This window comes from Lonchura striata, chromosome 21, assembly GCF_050655825.1.
Source record: "Lonchura striata isolate lonStrDom1 chromosome 21, ASM5065582v1, whole genome shotgun sequence".
NCBI lineage: Eukaryota > Metazoa > Chordata > Aves > Passeriformes > Estrildidae > Lonchura > Lonchura striata.
Genome location: NC_140723.1, coordinates 7637156 through 7657383, shown reverse-complemented (window position 1 = coordinate 7657383; position 20228 = coordinate 7637156). Strand labels below are relative to the sequence as shown.

The window sequence follows — 20228 nt, the reverse complement described above, 5'->3', positions numbered from 1 at the left end:
TGCTTTTTGTTGTCTTGTAATTGTCCTAACTCTAAACCTTATTACTCTAATAGTATTATTATTTTTATAACCACTTTATTATTATTAAACTTTTAAAATATTAAAAAGCAAGTGATTGGTGTTTTTTCACATTAACGGAGAGAAAAAGAAAGAAAATTTTCAATGTATTTTTTCTTTTCAAGGAGAGAAAAGGGGAATTAGGAAAGAAAAAGGGAAATTAGGAAAGAAAAAGGGGAATAAGGAAAGAAAAAGGGGAATTTATGCGTCCTGCCCCGCCACTCTGCCATGTCCCAGTTGTTGATGGTGACACACTTGTGCCTGTCCCCGAGTACCCTAAACACACAAAACGCCCTCAAAATGAAGCACCGCTGGCAGCAGCCTGGCTTGAAGTTGGGTATAAAGATGGAGAAAGCCCAAAAAAGCGCAAAAAAAAGCGCCCCAAATTCCAATGTTTGGAATTTCCCCCCTGAGGCGGGGGCGCAAAGCGCCACACCCAAGATGGCGGCCGCGCTGAGGGCGCCGCCACACCCGAAATGGCGGGCGCGCCTTCCCGCCAGCGCCGCGACATGGCGGCGGCGGCGGGGCGGGCCCGGCGGCGGAACTGCGCAGCGCCAAGATGGCGGCGGCCGCGGTCGGAGTCTCCTTGAGGAGCCGAGTGCCCGCGCGGCTGCTGCGGGCCGGGCCGCGGGCGGTGAGGGGCCAGGGCTGGCCGGGGAGGGAGGGGAAGGGCGGCAGAGGCGGCCGCGGGCTGCAGGGGTCCGGGGTGGGCGGGGAAGGGACGGGCGGTGAGGTGAGGGGGAGAGGGAGCGGTGGGGAGGAGGTGGGAGTGGAGGGAGGAGGTTGGAGTGGAGTGAGGGGTCTGGAATTGAGTGAGGGGTTTGGAATTGAGTGAGGGTCTGGAAATGGAGTGTGGGGTCTGCAGTTGAGAGGGTTTGGAATTGAGTGAGGGGTCTGGAATTGAGTGGGGGGTCTGGAATTGAGTTTGGGGTCTGGAAATGGAGTGTGGGGTCTGGAATTGGAGTGTGGGGTCTGGAATTGGAGTGAGGGGTCTGGAAATGGAGTGTGGGGTTTGGAATTGAGTGAGCGTCTGGAATTGAGTGAGGGTCTGGAATTGAGTGAGGGGCCTCGAATTGAGAGGGTTTGGAATTGAGTGTGGGGTCTGGAAATGGAGTGTGGGGTCTGGAAATGGAGTGTGGGGTCTGGAATTGAGTGAGCGGTCTGGAATTGAGTGTGGGGTCTGGAATTGAGAGGGTTAGGAATTGAGTGAGGGGTTTGGAATTGGAGTGTGGGGTCTGGAATTGGAGTGTGGGGTCTGGAATTGGAGTGTGGGGTCTGGAATTGAGAGGGTTTGGAATTGAGTGAGGGCTTTGGAATTGAGTGAGGGCTTTGGAATTGAGTGTGGGGTCTGGAATTGAGTGGGGATCTGGAATTGGAGTGTGGGGTCTGGAATTGAGTGTGGGGTCTGGAATTGGAGTGTGGGGTCTGGAATTGAGTGGGGGGTCTGGAATTGAGAGGGTTTGGAATTGAGTGTGGGGTCTGGAAATGGAGTGTGGGGTCTGGAATTGAGTGGGGGGTCTGGAATTGAGTTTGGGGTCTGGAATTGAGTTTGGGGTCTGGAAATGGAGTGAGGGTTTGGAATTGAGTGAGGGGTCTGGAATTGAGAGGGTTTGGAATTGAGTGTGGGGTCTGGAAATGGAGTGTGGGGTCTGGAATTGAGTTTGGGGTCTGGGATTGGAGTGAGGGTCTGGAATTGGAGTGAGGGTTTGGAATGGAGTGCGGGTCTGCAAATTAATTTGGGGTCTGGTATTGGAGTGTGGGTCTGGAATTGGAGTGTGGGTCTGGAATTGGAGTGAGGGTCTGGAATTGGAGTAAGTAATGTATAAAAAACATGTACATAAAGATATATATGTAAAATATAATTATTTTATTGTAATTCCTCATACAACACAATATACAAATACCTACAATTTACAATCACATTTTAAATACATGTAATTTATAAATATACATAGAATATATTAATTAATCCCATATAAATGGCATTGTGTACTTACATATACCTATATATGTGTATATATAAATACAAATAATTATTCTATACAATATGTAATATACACTTTATAAATGCATAAAATATATATAGACTCTATAAAGATATAAACTATAAACTTAAACACAACCTATAAATAAATTAAACACGTAATTACATCATTATAATGACAGTCAGTAGAATACTCTAATCCATACATGTAATTATAAACACATACATATAATTTATAAGTAAATACACAATGTAAAATGTGTTTGGTAATATATAGTGCAATATATAATATATAAATACAATATAATAATAATAATAATGTGAGTATGTGCAGCATAGTGTGCACATCCATATCCACACGTAGTTCCAAACACATATATAATGTTTATATATAGAGGTGTGTGTAAACATATATGCAGTTGTTATCTTTTTGTGTCTTTATATACATGTGTGTGTTTATATATTTAATATTTATCTCCTCCTGGATCCCTCCTAGTGGGATCCAAGGCTGTTTGTCCTGGGACCCAGGATGGGATCTGAGGCTGTTTTTCCCAGGATCTGAGGCTGTTTTCCCCTGGATCCAGGATGGGATCTGAGGCCGTTTTTCCTGGGATCCAGGATGGGATCCGAGGCTCTATTTCCTGGGACCCAGGATGGGATCTGAGGCTGTTTTTCCCTGGATCCAGGATGGGATCCGAGGCTCTTTTTCCCGGGATCCAGGATGGGATCCGAGGCTCTTTTTCCCGGGATCCAGGATGGGATCTGAGGCTGTTTTTCCCTGGATCCAGGATGGGATCTGAGGCTGTTTTTCCCTGGATCCAGGATGGGCTCTGAGGTCGTTTTTCCTGGGATCCAGGATGGGATCCGAGGCTCTTTTTCCTGGGATCCAGGATGGGATCTGAGGCTGTTTTTCCCTGGATCCAGGATGGGATCTGAGGCTGTTTTTCCCTGGATCCAGGATGGGCTCTGAGGTCGTTTTTCCTGGGATCCAGGATGGGATCCGAGGCTCTTTTTCCCTGGATCCAGGATGGGATCCGAGGCTCTTTTTCCCAGGATCCAGGGTGGGATCTGAGGCTCTTTTCCCTGGATCTGCAGCTGTTTTTCCCAGGATCCAGGATGGGATCTGAGGCTATTTTTCCCTGGATTTGAGGCTGTTTTTTCTGGATCCAGGATGGGATCTGAGACTGTTTTTCCCTGGATCTGAGACTGTTTTTCCCAGGATCTGAAGCTGTTTTTCCCTGGACCCAGGGTGGGATCTGAGGCTGTATTTCCTGGGATCTGAGGCTGTTTTTCCCTGGATCTGAGACTGTTTTTCCCAGGATCTGAGGCTGTTTTTCCCTGGACCCAGGATGGGATCTGAGGCTGTATTTCCTGGGATCTGAGGCTGTTTTTCCCTGGATCTGAGGCTGTATCTCCTAGGATCTGAGGCTGTTTTTCCCTGGATCCAGGATGGGATCTGAGACTGTTTTTCCCTGGATCTGAGGCAGTTTTCCCCTGGATCTGAGGCTGTATTTCCTGGGATCTGAGGCTGTTTTTCCCTGGATTTGAGGCTGTTTTTCCCTGGATCCAGGATGGGATCTGAGACTGTTTTTCCCTGGATCTGAGGCAGTTTTCCCCTGGATCTGAGGCTGTTTTTCCCTGGATTTGAGGCTGTTTTTCCCTGGATCCAGGATGGGATCTGAGACTGTTTTTCCCTGGATCTGAGGCAGTTTTCCCCTGGATCTGAGGCTGTATTTCCTGGGATCTGAGGCTGTTTTTCCCTGGATTTGAGGCTGTTTTTCCCTGGATCCAGGATGGGATCTGAGACTGTTTTTCCCTGGATCTGAGGCAGTTTTCCCCTGGATCTGAGGCTGTATTTCCTGGGATCTGAGGCTGTTTTTCCCAGGATCTGAGGCTGTTTTTCCCAGGATCTGAGGCTGTTTTCCCCTGGATCCAGGTGCTCCGGCAGGCCCAGACGGCAGCGGCGGCGGCGCCCCGGCTGAAGAAATTCGCCATCTACAGATGGGACCCCGACAAGGCCGGGGACAAACCCCGCATGCAGACCTACGAGGTGGACCTGAACAAGTGGGTGTCCCTTGGGAATGGGGCTGGGAGCAATCCCAGCTCCAGGGAAGGGGCTGCTCACCTCTGGCACAGAGCAGCTCGCTGTGGGCACAGCCACCGTGGGTGTCATCCCAGGAAAAAAGCAGATTTTCTACAGGAAAAAGCAGATTTTACAGGCACCATGGGTGTTATCCCAGGAAAAAGCAGATTTTCCACATTTCTGGACCATCCCTGGGGTGGGTTAAAGAGGTGCTGGTGGCTTTAATGAACTGGATTTATTTGGGAATTTTGGGGGGGTTGCCCAAGAAGAGAGGGAGAGCAGCTTTTCCCAAGGCCAGGTGGGAGCCTGGCAGGTGTCAGGAACAGTGATGGGGACAGGGTTTGACCTGAAAGAGGAGAGGTTTGGGTGGGATATTGGGAAGGAATTCTTCCCTGGCTGAGGTTCAGATGGGATACTGGGAAGGATTTCTTCCCCATGAGGCTGGCACAGAATTCCCAGAGAAGCTGTGGCTTCCACGATCCCTGGCAGTGTCCCAGGCCAGGCTGGATGGGGCTTGGAGCCAGCTGGGATAGAGGAAGGTGTCCCTGCCCCTGGGAATGGAATGAGAAGGTCCCTCCAGCCCAGCCTGGTCTATGATTGTGTATTCCGGAAAGGAATTCCATGTGCAGGGAGAGTTGGTGGGAGCTCTATCCACCCTTCCCATGGTTTATCCATGCCTGGCTGTGCTCTCCCAGAGCAGCTCCTGATTCCCTGGGATCCTGGGAGGGGGCTCAGAAACTTCCCTGAGGATGCTGGGCCTGGATTTCCCTGACCTGCTCCAGAGGGATCCACCCCAAACCCTTCCAGGAGTTCCTCCAGAGGAATCCACCCCAAACCCTTCCAGGAGTTCCTCCAGAGGAATCCACCCCAAACCCTTCCAGGAGCTACTCCAAAAGAATCTCCACCCCAGACCCTTCCCAGGAGCTCCTACATAGGGATCCACCCCAAACCCTTCCCAAAAATTCCTCCAGAGGGATCCACCCCAGACCCTTCCAGGAGCTGCTTGAAGGAAATCCCCCCCAAACCCTTCCAGCAGTTCCTCCAAGAGGAATCCACCCCAAACCCTTCCCATGGGATCCACCCCAAACCCTTCCCATGGGATCCACCCCAAACCCTTCCAGGAGCTCCCACTCCCACCCAGCCCCTACTCAAGCCCCAGAGGAGGCACAGCTCCGTTTTTGGGGTGGCTTTGCCCCAGTGACCAATCCCTGGGTGTTGTCCTGGGTGTAAAATTACATAAATTGTCCCCGAGTGTTTGTCCCGTGTCGCTCGTGACTCACGGGGCCAGGCTGGGCTGTCTCAACCTGGCCCAGGGAGGGACAGGAGCCAGCACAGGAGTGTGACCCTGGGCTGCCCTGCTGCCCAGAGATCCCTGCATGGGCCCTGGGGTGCACACAGAATTAGTGGGAATTGGTGAAAACCCTTCTAGGTGCTGCTGAGCGTGGGTGCAGGGGGCAAACCCTGCCCTGGGGGCTCTGCAGGGTCGGTGATTTTGGGGTTCCTGCCACAGGTGTGGGCCCATGGTGCTCGATGCCCTGATCAAGATCAAGAACGAGATGGACTCCACGCTGACCTTCCGCAGGTCCTGCAGGGAGGGTAAGGACAGCACATTCCCACCTGGAATGTCCTTGGGATGCTGTGTGTGCTGGCTGTGGGACCCAGAGAGCTCAGAGCAGCTCCTCTCCCACCCGTGGGGATAAAACACACGAGTGAACCAAGGTGTAAAACTGCTCAGAACCCTTCCCCTTCCGCTGTGGGGATAAAATACCCGAGTGAACCAAGGTGTAAAACTCCTCAGACTCTTCCCTTCCACTGTGGGGATAAAACACCAAGGGGTCAAACTCCTCAGAGCCCTTCATCTCCCACCCATGGGGATAAAATACCCAAGTGAACCAAGGTGTAAAACTCCTCAGAGCCCCTCTCCTCTCACTTTTGGGGATAAAACACCCAAATGAACCAGGCAGTAAAACTCACAACCCCTCCCCTTCCATTGTGGGGATAAAACACCAAGGGGTGTTTTAGAGACATCCAAACAAATCAAGGAGTAAAACTCCTCAGACTCTTTCCCTTCCACTGTGGGGATAAAACACCCAAGTGAACCAAGGAATAAAACTCGTAACCTCTCTCCTCCACTCATGGGGATAAAACACCCAAATGAACCAGGGAGTAAAACTCCTCAGAACTCTTCCCCTTCCACTGTGGGGATAAAACACCAAGGGGTCACACTCCTCAGAACCCTTCATCTCCCACCCAGGGGGATAAAACACCCAAATGAACCAGGGAGTAAAACTGCTCAGAACCCCTCCTCTTCCACTGTGGGGATGAAATACCCAAGTGATCCAAGGTGTAAAACTCCTCAGAGCCCCTCTCCTCTCACTTCTGGGGATGAAACATCCAAATGAATCAGGGATTAAAACTCAGACTCTTCCCCTTTCACTGTGGGGATAAAACACCAAGGGGTCACACTCTTCAGATCCCCTCCTCTTCCACTCTGGGGATAAAACACCAGGGAGTAAAACTCAGAGCCCCTCTCCTCTCACTTTTGGGGATAAAACACCCAAATGAACCAAGGAGTAAAACTCCTCAGACTCTTCCCCTTCCACTGTCGGGATAAAACACCCAAGTGAACCAAGGAGTAAAACTCAGAACCTCTCTCCTCCACCCGTGGGGATAAAGCACCCAAATGAACCAGGGAGTAAAGCTGGAGTTGGTGCTCCCAGGGTGTAATGACACAGCTCTGAGCTGCCAGCTCCAGTAATTCCTTCCACAGCTCCCAGTTGTTCCAGTTTCTCTCCCAGTCTGGTTCCTGTGCTGCCTCCCTGTGCGTGGGGAGATCAGGGAGAGATTCCAGCGGCCAGGCTGAGAGGGCAGGGCTGGAGTGGGGACTGTGCCAGTGCTGCTGTGGGCATCAAACTGGGAGAACTGGGAGAGAGAGCACTCAGGATTTCGAGGAACAGCTCCAGGAATCTTCTCCTTGGCCCTTTGGCCGAGGGCAGGGGTGGATTGAGGAAAAGGGCACGGGTGATTTGGGGTTGTGGCTGCTCCCAAACCTGGTCTGGGGCTGCTGTCAGACTTCCCCTGGGAAAAACTCCTGAGTCACGGGTCACGCTGGGATGTGGGAGTGCATTCCTGGCTGGAATGACCCAGGATTAGGGTCCTGCTGAGCTGTGGGAGTGCATTCCTGGCTGGAATGACTCTGGATTCAGGGTTGTGCTGAGCTGTGGGATTGCATTCCTGGCTGGAATGACCCAGGATTAGGGTCCTGCTGGGCTGTGGGATTGCATTCCTGGCTGGAATGACTCAGGATTAGGGTCCTGCTGGGCTGTGGGAGTGCATTCCTGGCTGGAATGACTCAGGATTAGGGTCCTGCTGGGCTGTGGGAGTGCATTCCTGGCTGGAATGACCCAGGATTAGGGTCCTGCTGGGCTGTGGGATTGCATTCCTGGCTGGAATGACTCAGGATTAGGGTCCTGCTGGGCTGTGGGAGTGCATTCCTGGCTGGAATGACTCAGGATTAGGGTCCTGCTGGGCTGTGGGAGTGCATTCCTGGCTGGAATGACTCAGGATTAGGGTCCTGCTGGGCTGTGGGATTGCATTCCTGGCTGGAATGACTCAGGATGAACGAGGTGGGTCTGCAGGCAGGGGCAGTCTGAGGGCAGGCAGTGCCTGTGGATGTTTTGTCTGGGCTGTGAATGGAAAGCAGCACTCCCGAGACACCTTTTCCCCCTGGAATTCCACACGGAGTGGGGCTCCCAGACCAGCAGAACTTTGCCCTGAATATTCTCCCGGGTTTTCAGGCCGGGCTGGTTCCCCCCCGTGCCACATTCCCGCTGCAGGCGCCTGCTCAGCCCCACCGCCCTCCCCAGCTGCCTGGAAAATGCTTGGGAGCCTTTCCGCAGTGGGAGGAAAACCTCGTGGCAGTGCAGGGGCTGGGACACCCTCAGAGGTGTCATTTCATCCCTTTGTTGGGCTATTTTTGTGCCCCTCCTGTCTGTTTTTGTGCTGCCTCCTGTCACCTTTGGGAGGGCAGTTTGTGCCCCGGGAACGGGCACAAGGGGAGGGGGCTCCTGCTTTGGGGAATGGGGTTAAATTTCTGAATTTTGGGACGGTTTGGGCTGTTCTATTCCCCTTTTGTGAGGAGAGGCTGTGGGAGCTGGGCCTGTTTGTTCCAGAGGCTGAGAGGGGATCCTGTCAGTCCTTACAAATATTTCCAGGGAGTGTCAGGGGATGGTGCCAGACCCTTCCCAGTGGTGCTCAGAGACAGGGCAAGGAGCAGCAGCTACAAACTAAAACAAAAATTCCATTAAAACACAAAAATTCCAGCTGAACCTTTGGGAAAAAAAAATTCTTTCCCTGGAGCAGAACTCCAGCTTTTAGAGAGAGAAAAAGGGTAGAGTGAGGTTTATGAGGATGTGTGAGGTTGCTGTCACTTGGATCCGTCCTGTCACCTCCAGGGGTGTGAGAGGAAGAGCGGTGTCAGCCTGGATTCCAGGTTTTAGGGAAAAAGGGGGAGATTAGCACCTCCTCTGACAGCTAATCCCATGAGTAGCAGCATATTTGTGGGTTTACTACAGCTTGGAGCCGTGCTGTGACCTCCCAGCGCAGAAAGGAAGGACAAAACCAGGCTGGCCTGGGGCTCTTAGGGGCAGAAAAGGTTGGGCAGTGCCCAGGGAGGTGCCAGATCTCCCTCTCTGGAGATTCCCAAACCTCCAGTGCCACCTTCTCCAGGGTTGGACTGGGTGATTCCCAGAGGTCCCTTCCATCCCTGCCAGCCCCGGGATTCTCTGGTTGAGGAGGCTGCAGAGGTTTCCCACGTTTTAATGCCATTTTTTGGTTGTGTTTTTTATTTTTTATTTATTTTACGCCCCTCTCGGCTCCTGCCTCATGCCCCAAGGCCAAGAGCAAGGCTGGATGTTCTCCCCTCCCCGGATCACACCCAAACCCCTCATTTGCTGCTGGGGAAGGAGCTGCCCCATGGAAAATTGGGTTTTGGTGCTAATGGAAGCAGCAGCTCCTGTGTTTGATCCTTGCTGAAGTTAAAAAATGTCCAGCCCCAGTGGCGAATTCTGGCCTTCTTCTCATCTGGGGCATCTGTGGGATGGATGAAGACCGTGGTGGAGCAGGAGGGTTTTTTTGGGGAGTCTGGTGGATTGAGAAAAGGTTTTTTGGGACCCTGGCAGGTTGGGAAGAGGTTTTCCAGGGCAGGTGAGGACACTGATAGAACAAGAGGGGATTTTTGGGATGGGTGAGGCCTCTGGAGGAGCAGGAAAAGGCTTTTCCAGAACCTGTGGCGAGGTTTTCTGGGATGGGTGAGCACCCTGGTGTGGTGAGAAGAGATTTTTTGGGATTTTTTTCTGAGGATCCCAGAAGGTTGGGAAGAGCCTTTCCAGGAGGTTTTCTGGGATGGGTGAGGATCCTGGTGGGTTGGGAAGGGGTTTTCCAAGACCTCATCAGGTTGGGACTAGGTTTTTTGGGATCCTGGTAGATTGGGAAGAGCCGAGTAGAGTTTCCCCAGTGTCAGAATCTGAGGTGTTGATGATTCTGAGATTGTAGAAAGTCTCTGTCTGTCAGCCCCACTGCCAAAGCAGAAGCCATAATTGGTCTGTGCTGGTTTCCAGGTTGTTTATTCTGTTTATCTCTTACGTGTTCTGCTGCCCTGCCCAGCTCTGTCCTGCAGGGCAGCGTGTGGGGCTCTGCCCTCAGTGGGATGTGACAAACATTCAATACCAGAAACTCCCTGGGCTGCATTTACAAGAACGTGCCAATATCTGTCACCTACGTTGGACAGTGTGTCCCCAGCCTGAACCAACAGAAAAATGCCAACACCACAGTGAGACATGGAGGGCATGAAGAAGGAGAAAAAGGACAAGGCACACCCAATTTCCTCCATCTTGTCCCCTTTGGACCCCTCATCTAGAATCCTAAAATTTTACTTTTGCACCCGTGCCACACTTAATTATTACTGATATCAAACACTCAGAGCTGGTAATTCATCCAGTGAGATTGAAAACTCTTTTCCATGGACAGAGATCACAGCCAGTGTCTCTGGGGGCTCTGTCCAGGGGGGTTCCTGACCCCTGCCAGGGTCCCAGGGCAGCCAGAGGGAAGCCCCAGGACATCCCAGGGGGATTTTTGGGGCCAGAAGGGAGAATCCCACGCTTGGCTCTGCTTTTGCCCGCTCAGGGATCTGCGGCTCCTGCGCCATGAACATCGCTGGTGGCAACACCCTGGCCTGCATCAAAAAAATCGACAGTGACCTCAGCAAAGTCACCAAAATCTACCCCCTGCCCCACATGTACGTGGTGAAGGACCTGGTTCCGGTGAGTGCAGGGCCAGGGGACACCCTGGGCTGGGACCAGGGTGTGGCAGCTGCCACCAGGGTCATGGTCATGGTCAGGGCTCACGAGTGCCTTGGGTGGGTCCCAGTGACTAAAGCTGTGCTGGCCCGGAATGTGGCAGGTCTGGGGAGGGAATGGCACCTCCTGCTCGGCTTTTCAGGTGTGAATTTGGGGTGAAGCTGTGCCAGGAGGGGATTTGGGTGGGATTTTGCAAAGAGGCTCTGCCCCTCAGGGTGGGGCCCCAGGGCTTGGACAGCAGGGTGGGATTTGGGGTGGATCCAGCTGGGGACGTACCCTGATTCTCCTCATAACCAGATCCCTGTGTTTTCCTGCCCCAGGACCTGAGTAACTTCTACGCCCAGTACAAATCCATCCAGCCCTACCTGAAGAAGAAGGACGAGTCCCAGGAGGGCAAGCAGCAGTACCTGCAGTCCATAGAGGACCGCCAGAAACTGGTCACTGCAATTTCAGTGCTCACACCCCTCCCAGGGCAGCCCCGGGGTCACAGCTGAGCCCTTCCCAGTCCCACAGTGTGGGGCACGGCCCCACAGCTGGGGCTGCTGGCTCAGGGCAGGCAGCTGGGCTTGCCAGGGTGGGCTCTGATCCCATTCCCCCCACCCCATCCCATTCCCCTGTGGAATTCCTGCTGCTGGGAGCACTCCGCAGGTTCCAGGCTGGAGCATTCCAGTGGGGAGAGGGTGTCTGGCTGTGCTCGCAGCTGGCTGGGGGTTTGCAGCCTGGAAATCTCCTGGGAGAAGGCAGAGGGCAAGATTTGGGGTGTCTGTCTTGAGCAGGGGGGATTCTGAGGGCAGCTTCTTGAGGGTGGATGAGGAACAGCTCCTTACAAGGCTGGTGGTGTGGCCAAGGTTTGGGTGGGTTTCCGTGGCTGCCCCAGGGATTAGCAGCAGATCAGGAGGGGTTTTTCCCCTGAGCTGCCAGGATGGATCCAGCATTCCGGGATTCCGGGCTCAGCCTGTCGCTGCCCTGCTGTGGAGGAACCAAAATCTCCGTTTCGGGGAGGGAGAGGTGGATGTGAGCAGCAGGAAGGGAGGCTGAGCAAAGGGGATTCAGGGAAACGCTGCAGGTGTCCCCTGCAAGCTGACATCCCAGAATAGCCCCCGGTGTGACACCTGAGCAGCCCCAGGGCTGGACAGGCTGCAGGAATCTCTGTCCAGAGCCTGCAGTTTGTTCTCCTGCACCACTTCCAGCTTCTCTGATCCCCGTGAGCTCTGAAGGGACTTTCCCTGCCCTCGGAGTCTCCTCAGCCAGGTGGGAAGCAGGAAACCCAGAAGCCACACCTGGAAAACGGCTCTCGATCCCTTTGCTGGGATTCCTCTCCCTTTGGGATCAGCCTGTGTGCAGGAGGAGCTTGGGTTTGGCTGAAGAATTCCTTTAAATCCTCGAGCGTTTGGAGTGGTGCAGTTAAAAATTGGATTTGGAGTGAGGAGAGGGAGCTCTTCCCAAAGGCTTGATTGGAGCTGCTGGGAGTTCTGGCACCAGGAATCTCCCTGAACTCAAACTTTTATCCCAGAATAACTTTCAGGAACATGAATTAAGCCAGGCTGGGCTCTGTCTCTGTCCGGGAGAAGCTGCTGGGCCACGAGGAGGCTGGTGGGACCCTGAGCTCCTCAGTTTCCCAGGCAGGATGAGGAGTCAGCTCCTCATTCCAGCAGGAATGAGCAGAGCTGCCTGGATCACTTCCACGTAGGACTGAACTCCTCCTGTGTCTGGAGAGAAAGCTGCCCGTGAAAAGGGGGAATTGATCCAGGACCAGCCCCGTTCCCGTGCCAGGGGTGCCCTCAAGGACAGGCTGCACCCTGAGCTGCCCCAGGGCTGCCAGGCAGACTTTGCTCTCCCTTCCTGCTGAGCACACCCGGGATGGGCCACTGGGGACAAACCCCTGCCTGTCCTGGCTGGGACGGGCTGGGAGGAGGTGGGATGGAGGAGAGACGAGGTGGGATGGAGGAGAGCCGAGGTGGGATGGAGGAGAGACAAGGTGGGATGGAGGAGAGCCGAGGTGGGATGGAGGAGAGCCGAGGTGGGATGGAGGAGAGACAAGGTGGGATGGAGGAGAGCCGAGGTGGGATGGAGAACCTTGGTGGAAGAGCAGGAGAACCCGAGGTGGGAGAGCAGGAGAACCAAGGTGGAGGTGCAGAAACCCAAGGTGGGATGGAGGAGAACTGAGGTGGGATGGAGAAGTGAGGTGGGAGAGCAGGTGAACCCCAAGTTGGGAGTACAGGAGAACCAAGGTGGGAGTGCAGGAACCCGAGGTGGGATGGAGAACCCAAGGTTGGGAGTGCAGGAGAACCTGAGGCGGGGATGGAGGAGAACCTGAGGTGGGAGAACAGGAGAACCCAAGGTTGGGAGTGCAGGAGAACCTTAGTGGAAGAGCAGGAGAACCCAAGGTTGGAGAGCAGGAGAACCCAAGGTTGGGAGTGCAGGAGAACTGACATGGAAGAGCAGGAAAACCTGAGGTGGGAGAGCAGGAGAACCAAGGTGGGAGAGCAGGAGAACCTTGGCAGGAGTGCAGGAGAGCCTGAGGTGGGAGAGGAGAACCCAGCAGCTTCCCCTTCCCCTGCTGTCCCAGCTCCTGGTTCATTGTGTGGCTCCTGGACCCATGGAATACCCTGGGAGGGGAGGGGGCCACAGGGACCGTGAGGGGACCACAAGGACCACGGGGGCACCTCCTGAACCCCGTCCAGGAGGGTTGGGATCGTTCCCCTCAGCCTGCCGTGGGAGCTGCTCCGTGGGGCCAGGGCTGGATCCACAGTGTCACCAGCCCTCGGTGACAGCCGTGTCCCCTCCCTCGCAGGACGGGCTCTACGAGTGCATCCTGTGCGCCTGCTGCAGCACCAGCTGTCCCAGCTACTGGTGGAACGGGGACAAGTACCTGGGCCCCGCCGTGCTCATGCAGGTGAGGACGGAGCCTTTGTCACCTGGGTGGTGTCACCTGGCTGGTGTCACCTGGCCAGTGTTGCCTAGATGGTGTCACCTGGCCGATGTCACCTGGTGGGTGTCACCTGGCTGCTGTCACCTGGCTGATTGCACCTAGCCAGTGTCACCTGGCCGCTGTCACCTGGCCGCTGTCACCTGGCTGCTGTCACCTGGCCGATGTCACCTGGGCAGTGTCAATGCCCAGAGCTGGGGCCAGGCAGGGTTCAGAGAACAAAGTGGGTGTCCATTGAAAACCTTCCATGGACACACCTTGGGCAGTCAGGAGCCTCTGAGGTTGCACCCAAAACGGACGATGGGGGCGAGTTTTTCAGGCAATTATGAATTTTTAACCCCATTTAGCTATCAGGGGTTAATGCTTCAATTCCAGCTTTGGGTAATGAAGTCATTGACCCCCAGTTTGCTGCCCCACAGCTGATTTTGTTTGTACTTTTCAGTGCCTGAGGCTGGGGGTGGCTCTGAGTTTCAGAATCAGAAAAATTGCTGTGTGTGCCCCGAGCGGGGGAGCAGCAGCTGCGGGGCTGGGTGGGGTTCAGAGTTGGGCACCAATGCAGAGCAGGACCTGAAAACACAAAATATAAAATATAAAATAAAATATAAAATCCTCAGGCAGCGGGGGCACCCGGCCTGGCCCGGCGCTCCTGGGCGGGTGCTGCTGTGGGATCCCTGGCTGGTGCCAGCAGTGTCCCAGTCCCAGCAGTGTCCCTGTCCCCAGCAGTGTCCCAGTCCCAGCAGTGTCCCAGCACTGTCCCTGTCCCAGCACTGTCCCTGTCCCCAGCAGTGTCCCAGTCCCCAGCAGTGTCCCAGCAGTGTCCCAGTCCCAGCAGTGTCCCTGTCCCCAGCAGTGTCCCAGTCCCAGCAGTGTTCCAGCACTGTCCCTGTCCCCAGAAGAGTGTCCCAGTCCCCAGCAGTGTCCCAGTCCCAGCAGTGTCCCAGTCCCAGCACTGTCCCTGTCCCAGCGCTGTCCCTGTCCCCAGCAGTGTCCCAGTCCCCAGCAGTGTCCCAGCACTGTCCCTGTCCCAGCAGTGTCCCAGTCCCCAGCAGTGTCCCAGTCCCAGCAGTGTCCCAGTCCCAGCAGTGTCCCTGTCCCAGCACTGTCCCTGTCCCAGCAGTGTCCCAGTCCCAGCACTGTCCCAGTCCCAGCACTGTCCCTGTCCCAGCAGTGTCCCTGTCCCCAGCAGTGTCCCTGTCCCAGCACTGTCCCTGTCCCAGCAGTGTCCCAGTCCCCAGCAGTGTCCCAGCACTGTCCCTGTCCCAGCAGTGTCCCAGTCCCAGCAGTGTCCCTGTCCCCAGCACTGTCCCTGTCCCAGCACTGTCCCTGTCCCCAGCAGTGTCCCTGTCCCCAGCAGTGTCCCTGTCCCAGCACTGTCCCTGTCCCCAGCAGTGTCCCAGCACTGTCCCTGTCCCAGCAGTGTCCCTGTCCCCAGCAGTGTCCCTGTACCAGCACTGTCCCTGTCCCTGTCCCAGCAGTGTCCCTGTCCCAGCAGTGTCCCAGTCCCAGCAGTGTCCCAGCACTATCCTGGTCCCAGCAGTGTCCCTGTCCCAGTCACTGTCCCCAGCACTGTCCCTGTCCCAGCAGTGTCCCTGTCCCAGCAGTGTCCCTGTACCAGCAGTGTCCCAGTCCCAGCAGTGTCCTTGTCCCCAGCAGTGTCCCAGTCCCAGCAGTGTCCCAGTCCCAGCAGTGTCCCAGCACTGTCCCAGTCCCAGCAGTGTCCCTGTCCCCAGCAGTGTCCCAGTCCCAGCAGTGTCCCTGTCCCCAGCAGTGTCCCAGCAGTGTCCCTGTCCCCAGCAGTGTCCCAGTCCCCAGCAGTGTCCCAGCAGTGTCCTTGTCCCCAGCACTGTCCCAGTCCCAGCACTGTCCCAGTCCCAGCAGTGTCCCTGTTCCAGCAGTGTCCCTGTCCCCAGCAGTGTCCCAGCAGTGTCCCTGTCCCAGCAGTGTCCCTGTCCCCAGCAGTGTCCCAGCAGTGTCCCTGTCCCCAGCACTGTCCCTGTCCCCAGCAGTGTCCCAGCAGTGTCCTTGTCCCCAGGCCTACCGCTGGATGATCGACTCCCGGGATGAGTTCACGGAGGAGCGGCTGGCGCAGCTGCAGGATCCCTTCTCCCTGTACCGCTGCCACACCATCATGAACTGCACCCGCACCTGCCCCAAGGTACCGGGACACGAGGGGACACGGGGGGACATGGGGGGACATGGGGGACATGCGGGGACATGGGACATGGGGGGACACAGTGCATACAGGGACACGGGGGACATGGGGACACAGGGGGACATGGGGCATGGGGGGACATGGGGGACACGGGGGGACATGGGGGGACACAGGGCATACGGGGACACGGGGAACATGGGGACACAGGGGGACATGGGGCATGGGGGGACATGGGGGGGACATGGGGGACATGGAACAAGGGGGACACAGGGACATGGGGGAACATGGGACATGGAGGGACATGGGGGGACATGGGGACACGGGACATGGGGGACAGGGGGGCACAGGGGGACATGGGACACGGGGGGGCACGGGGCATGGGGGGACACAGGGACATGGAGGGACAGGTGGGGACATGGGGCACACGGAGGGACATGGGGCATGGGGGGACATGGGGCACAGGGGGACATGGCGGACACAGGGGACATGGGGGGACATGGGGCATGGGGGGGACATGGGACACGGGGGCGTGGGGGGACAAGGGAGGGGACACGGGGCACATGGGACGGGGGGACATGGGACACGGGGGGACATGGGGGGACAGATGGGGACATGGGGCACACGGGCGGACATGGGGCATGGGGGGACATGGGGCACAGAAGCACATGGGGCACATGGGGGGACACGGGGGGACATGGGACATGGGGGCATGGGGGGACAAGGGAGGACACAGGGGACATGGGGCACATGGGACATGGGGGGACATGGAACATGGGGCACAGGGGGACATGGCAGGAGCAACCAGGTCACGGTAGCAGTGCCAGCCCTGCCGTGGCACCAGGACATGGCACTGCCAGGGATGCAGGGCAGGCACAGCCTCTCTGGGAATTCCACCCCTCACAGGGAAGAATTTACCCCAAAATCCCACCCGAACCTCCCCTGTGTCAGTTCCAGCCGTGTCCCCCTGTGCTGTCACTGCCTGTCCCCATCCCTCCTCCTTCCAGGCTGCCACAGGGAGGTTCCCCATCCCTATTCCATGTTTTTTCTGGAATTCCTGCTGGTGTCCATAGGAAAAGATCCTTCTAGGCCTCAGTTTCCCCAAACTTGCCCCATTCTGCTGAAACCTGGGGACACCTGGAGCTCCCCGGTGCTGGGATCAGCTTTTCCTCCTCTGAGCCCAGGATTTGGGAGCAGCTCCAGGGAATTTCGGGGCTTTTCCTGCGGAGTATTCCCAGTGCGGCCTCGCTGCTCCAGCCCACAGCTCCCACCATCCCACAGCCCCGCAGCCAGGCTGTTCCCAGGCTGCCCCTGGAGATCCAGAAAAACCTGGAATTGTGTCCTGGATCTCCCTTTGATCCCCATCCAAGCCCAGCTCCCAAAGGGAGGGTTTGGCTCCAGGGGCAGGAGGGGAGCTCCAGCTCCGCGTCCTGCTCCGGGCTGGGCTGCTCTTCCCGGGGAAACTGAGGCAGGGAGGGGGCAGAGCTGCACCTGAACCCCCTGGAATTCCCAGTCTGCCCCCACAGTGAGGCTGGAGCCCCTGGAATTCCCAGTCTGCCCCCAGAGTGAGCCCCTGGAATTCCCAGTCTGGCCCCAGAGTGAGGCTGGAGCCCCTGGAATTCCCAATCTGGCACGAAATTTAGGCTGGAGCCTCTGGAATTCCCAATCTGGCCCCAAAGTGAGGCTGGAGCCTCTGGAATTCCCAATCTGGCACGAAATTTAGGCTGGACCCTCTGGAATTCCCAGTCTGCCCCCAGAGTGAGGCCAGAGCCCCTGGAATTCCCAATCTGACCCCAGAGTGAGGCCGGACCCTCTGGAATTCCCAATCTGGCTCCAAAGTGAGGCTGGACCCTCTGGAATTCCCAATCTGACCCCAAAGTGAGGCCGGAGCCTCTGGAATTCCCAATCTGGCTCCAAAGTGAGGCCGGAGCCCCTGGAATTCCCAATCTGGCTCCAAAGTGAGGCCGGAGCCCCTGGAATTCCTAATCTGACCCCAAAGTGAGGCTGGAGCCTCTGGAATTCCCAATCTGGCTCCAAAGTGAGGCCGGACCCTCTGGAATTCCCAATCTGACCCCAAAGTGAGGCTGGACCCTCTGGAATTCCCAATCTGGCTCCAAAGTGAGGCTGGAGCCTCTGGAATTCCCAGTCTGCCCCCAGAGTGAGGCTGGACCCTCTGGAATTCCCAGTCTGCCCCCAGAGTGAGGCCGGAGCCCCTGGAATTCCCAATCTGACCCCAGAGTGAGGCTGGACCCTCTGGAATTCCCAATCTGACCCCAAAGTGAGGCCGGAGCCTCTGGAATTCCCAATCTGACCCCAAAGTGAGGCCGGACCCTCTGGAATTCCCAGTCTGGCTCCAAAGTGAGGCCGGACCCTCTGGAATTCCCAGTCTGCCCCCAAAGTGAGGCCGGACCCTCTGGAATTCCCAGTCTGACCGCATAGCAGCAGATTTGGGAGTTTATTACAGCTGTGACCTCCCTGGGTTTGAAAGGAAGGAGAATATCAGCTGAATTCCTGGATTTTGGGAGGAAAATGTGGAATAGCAGCAGATTTGGGATTTTATTACAGCTGTGACCTCCATGGGTTTGAAAGGAAGGAGAGTATCAGCTGAATTCCAGGTTTTAGGAGGAAAAAGGTGGAATAGCAGCAGATTTGGGATTTTATTACAGCTGTGACCCATCCTGTGACCTCCCTGGGTTTGAAAGGAAGGAGAATATCAGCTGAATTCCAGGTTTTAGGAGGAAAAAGGTGGAATAGCAGCAGATTTGGGATTTTATTACAGCTGTGACCTCCCTGGTTTGAAAGGGAGGAGAATATCAGCTGAATTCCAGGATTTTGGGAGGAAAATGTGGAATAGCAGCAGATGTGGGAGTTTATTAGAGCTGGGATGAGGAGGAGGGAGGGAGGGGATGCAGAGGGAGGGGAAGGGGAGGAGGGAGGGGAGGGAGCAGCTCGGGCCCCCCCGGGCTCTGAGCAGCCTCTCCCGCAGGGGCTGAACCCCGGCAAAGCCATCGCCGAGATCAAGAAGATGATGGCGACCTACAAGCAGAGAGCAGCGACTGCCTGAGGGCTGAGTGACCCTGGAGTAAGCCTGGAGTAACCCTGGAGTGACCCAGAGTGACCTGGAGTGACCCAGACTGACCCTGGAGTAACTCAGAGTGACCCACAGTAACCCTGGAGTAACTCAGAGTGACCCTGGAGTGACCCAGAGTGACCCTTGAGTAACTCAGAATGACCCAGAGTGACCCTGGAGTAACCCTGGAGTGACCCAGAGTAACCCTGGAGTAATTCAGAGTGACCCAGAGTGACCCCAGCTCCAGCCAGGCGTTCCCTCCAATAAAGGCTGTAAAGAACAGCTCAGGCTCCACCCTTTATTATACATTTATTTTATTTTTATTTCTTTTTCATTTCTTTATTCAATCCCTCCATGGAGCGTTCTGCCGTCCCGCAGCTCTCGGGGCTGCGAGGCTCTGGAAATCCTGGGATCAGCTGGGAAAAGGGAAGGGGGCAGGGATCCTGAGCCTGAAATCCCAAAACTCAGCGTTTGGAGCTCCTGGGTGCAGATCCACCAGCAGCGAGGTGTCCTCTCCCGCTCCTCTTTTCTCCAAAAAAAGTGAATTTTTTACCTCCAGATCCAACAGGAGTGAGGTGTCCTCTCCCACCCTGTGGGACCCTGGTGTGTATTCCTGATTTCTACTCCAAATCTTGAGAAAACTGGGGTTTTTAAGGGTGGCTCTTCCTCTTTTCCCCAAAAAAAAATCATTTTTTACCTTCAGAGCCATGAGAAACGAGGTGTCCTCTCCCACCCCGTGGGACCCTGGTTTCTATTCCTGAGTTTCTGCTCCAGATCCTGAGAAAATTTGGATTTTTAGGGGTGCCTCTTCCTCTTTTTCCCAAAAAAAAAAGCATTTTTTACCTTCAGATCCACCAGGAACGAGGTGTCCTCTCCCACCCCGTGGGACCCTGGTGTGTATTCCTGATTTCTACTCCAAATCCTAAGAAAATGGGATTTTTTTTTTAGGGGTGAATCCTTCTCTTTTCTCTGATATTTTTACCTCCGGATCCCTGTTCCACCAGAAACGAGGTGTCCTCTCCCACCCCATAGGATCCTGATTTCTATTCGTGATTTCTACTCCAAATCCTGAGAAAATTGGGGTTTTTAGGGGTGGCTCTTCCTCTTTTCTCCAAAGAAAATGAATTTTTTACATCCAGATCCACCAGGAACAAGGTGTCCTCTCCCACCCTGTGGGACCCTGGTGTGTATTCCTGATTTCTACTACAAATCCCAGGAAAATGAGATTTTTTAAGGGTGAATCTACCTTTTTTCCCAGTTTTCTTTGACCTGCAGCTTTCTCCGGTTTGGGGCGTCTGGAGCCGCTCCAGCTTTGCAGTGTCACACCCGAATTTTGGGGTGTCACACCCAATTTTGGGGTGTCACAGCCTGGTTTTGGGGTGACACACCTAGTTTTGGGGTGCAGACTCCAATTCCCAGCATCCCCCAGGGTGTCACTCCCAATTTTGGGGTGTCACACCCTGATTTTGGGGTGACACACCTGGTTTTGGAGTGCAGACTCCAATTCCCAGCATCCCCCGGGGTGTCACACCCAATTTTCGGGTGTCACACCCTGATTTTGGGGTGCAGATTCCCAATTCCCAGCATCCCCTGGGGTGTC

At 55.4% G+C, this 20228-nt stretch overlaps 1 protein-coding gene across 1 annotated transcript; it reads left to right on the top strand.

Moving 5' to 3' along the window:
• Window positions 1-607: 607 nt before the first annotated feature.
• Window positions 608-18910, top strand: SDHB (succinate dehydrogenase complex iron sulfur subunit B). Its single transcript, XM_021549398.4, has 8 exons — window positions 608-691; window positions 3978-4105; window positions 5635-5720; window positions 10308-10444; window positions 10801-10917; window positions 13275-13376; window positions 15442-15564; window positions 18545-18910. The coding sequence occupies exons 1-8, from the start codon at window positions 617-619 to the stop codon at window positions 18620-18622; spliced, it is 846 nt and encodes a 281-aa protein (XP_021405073.1). The 5' UTR covers window positions 608-616; the 3' UTR covers window positions 18623-18910.
• The last annotated feature ends 1318 nt before the right edge of the window (window positions 18911-20228 follow it).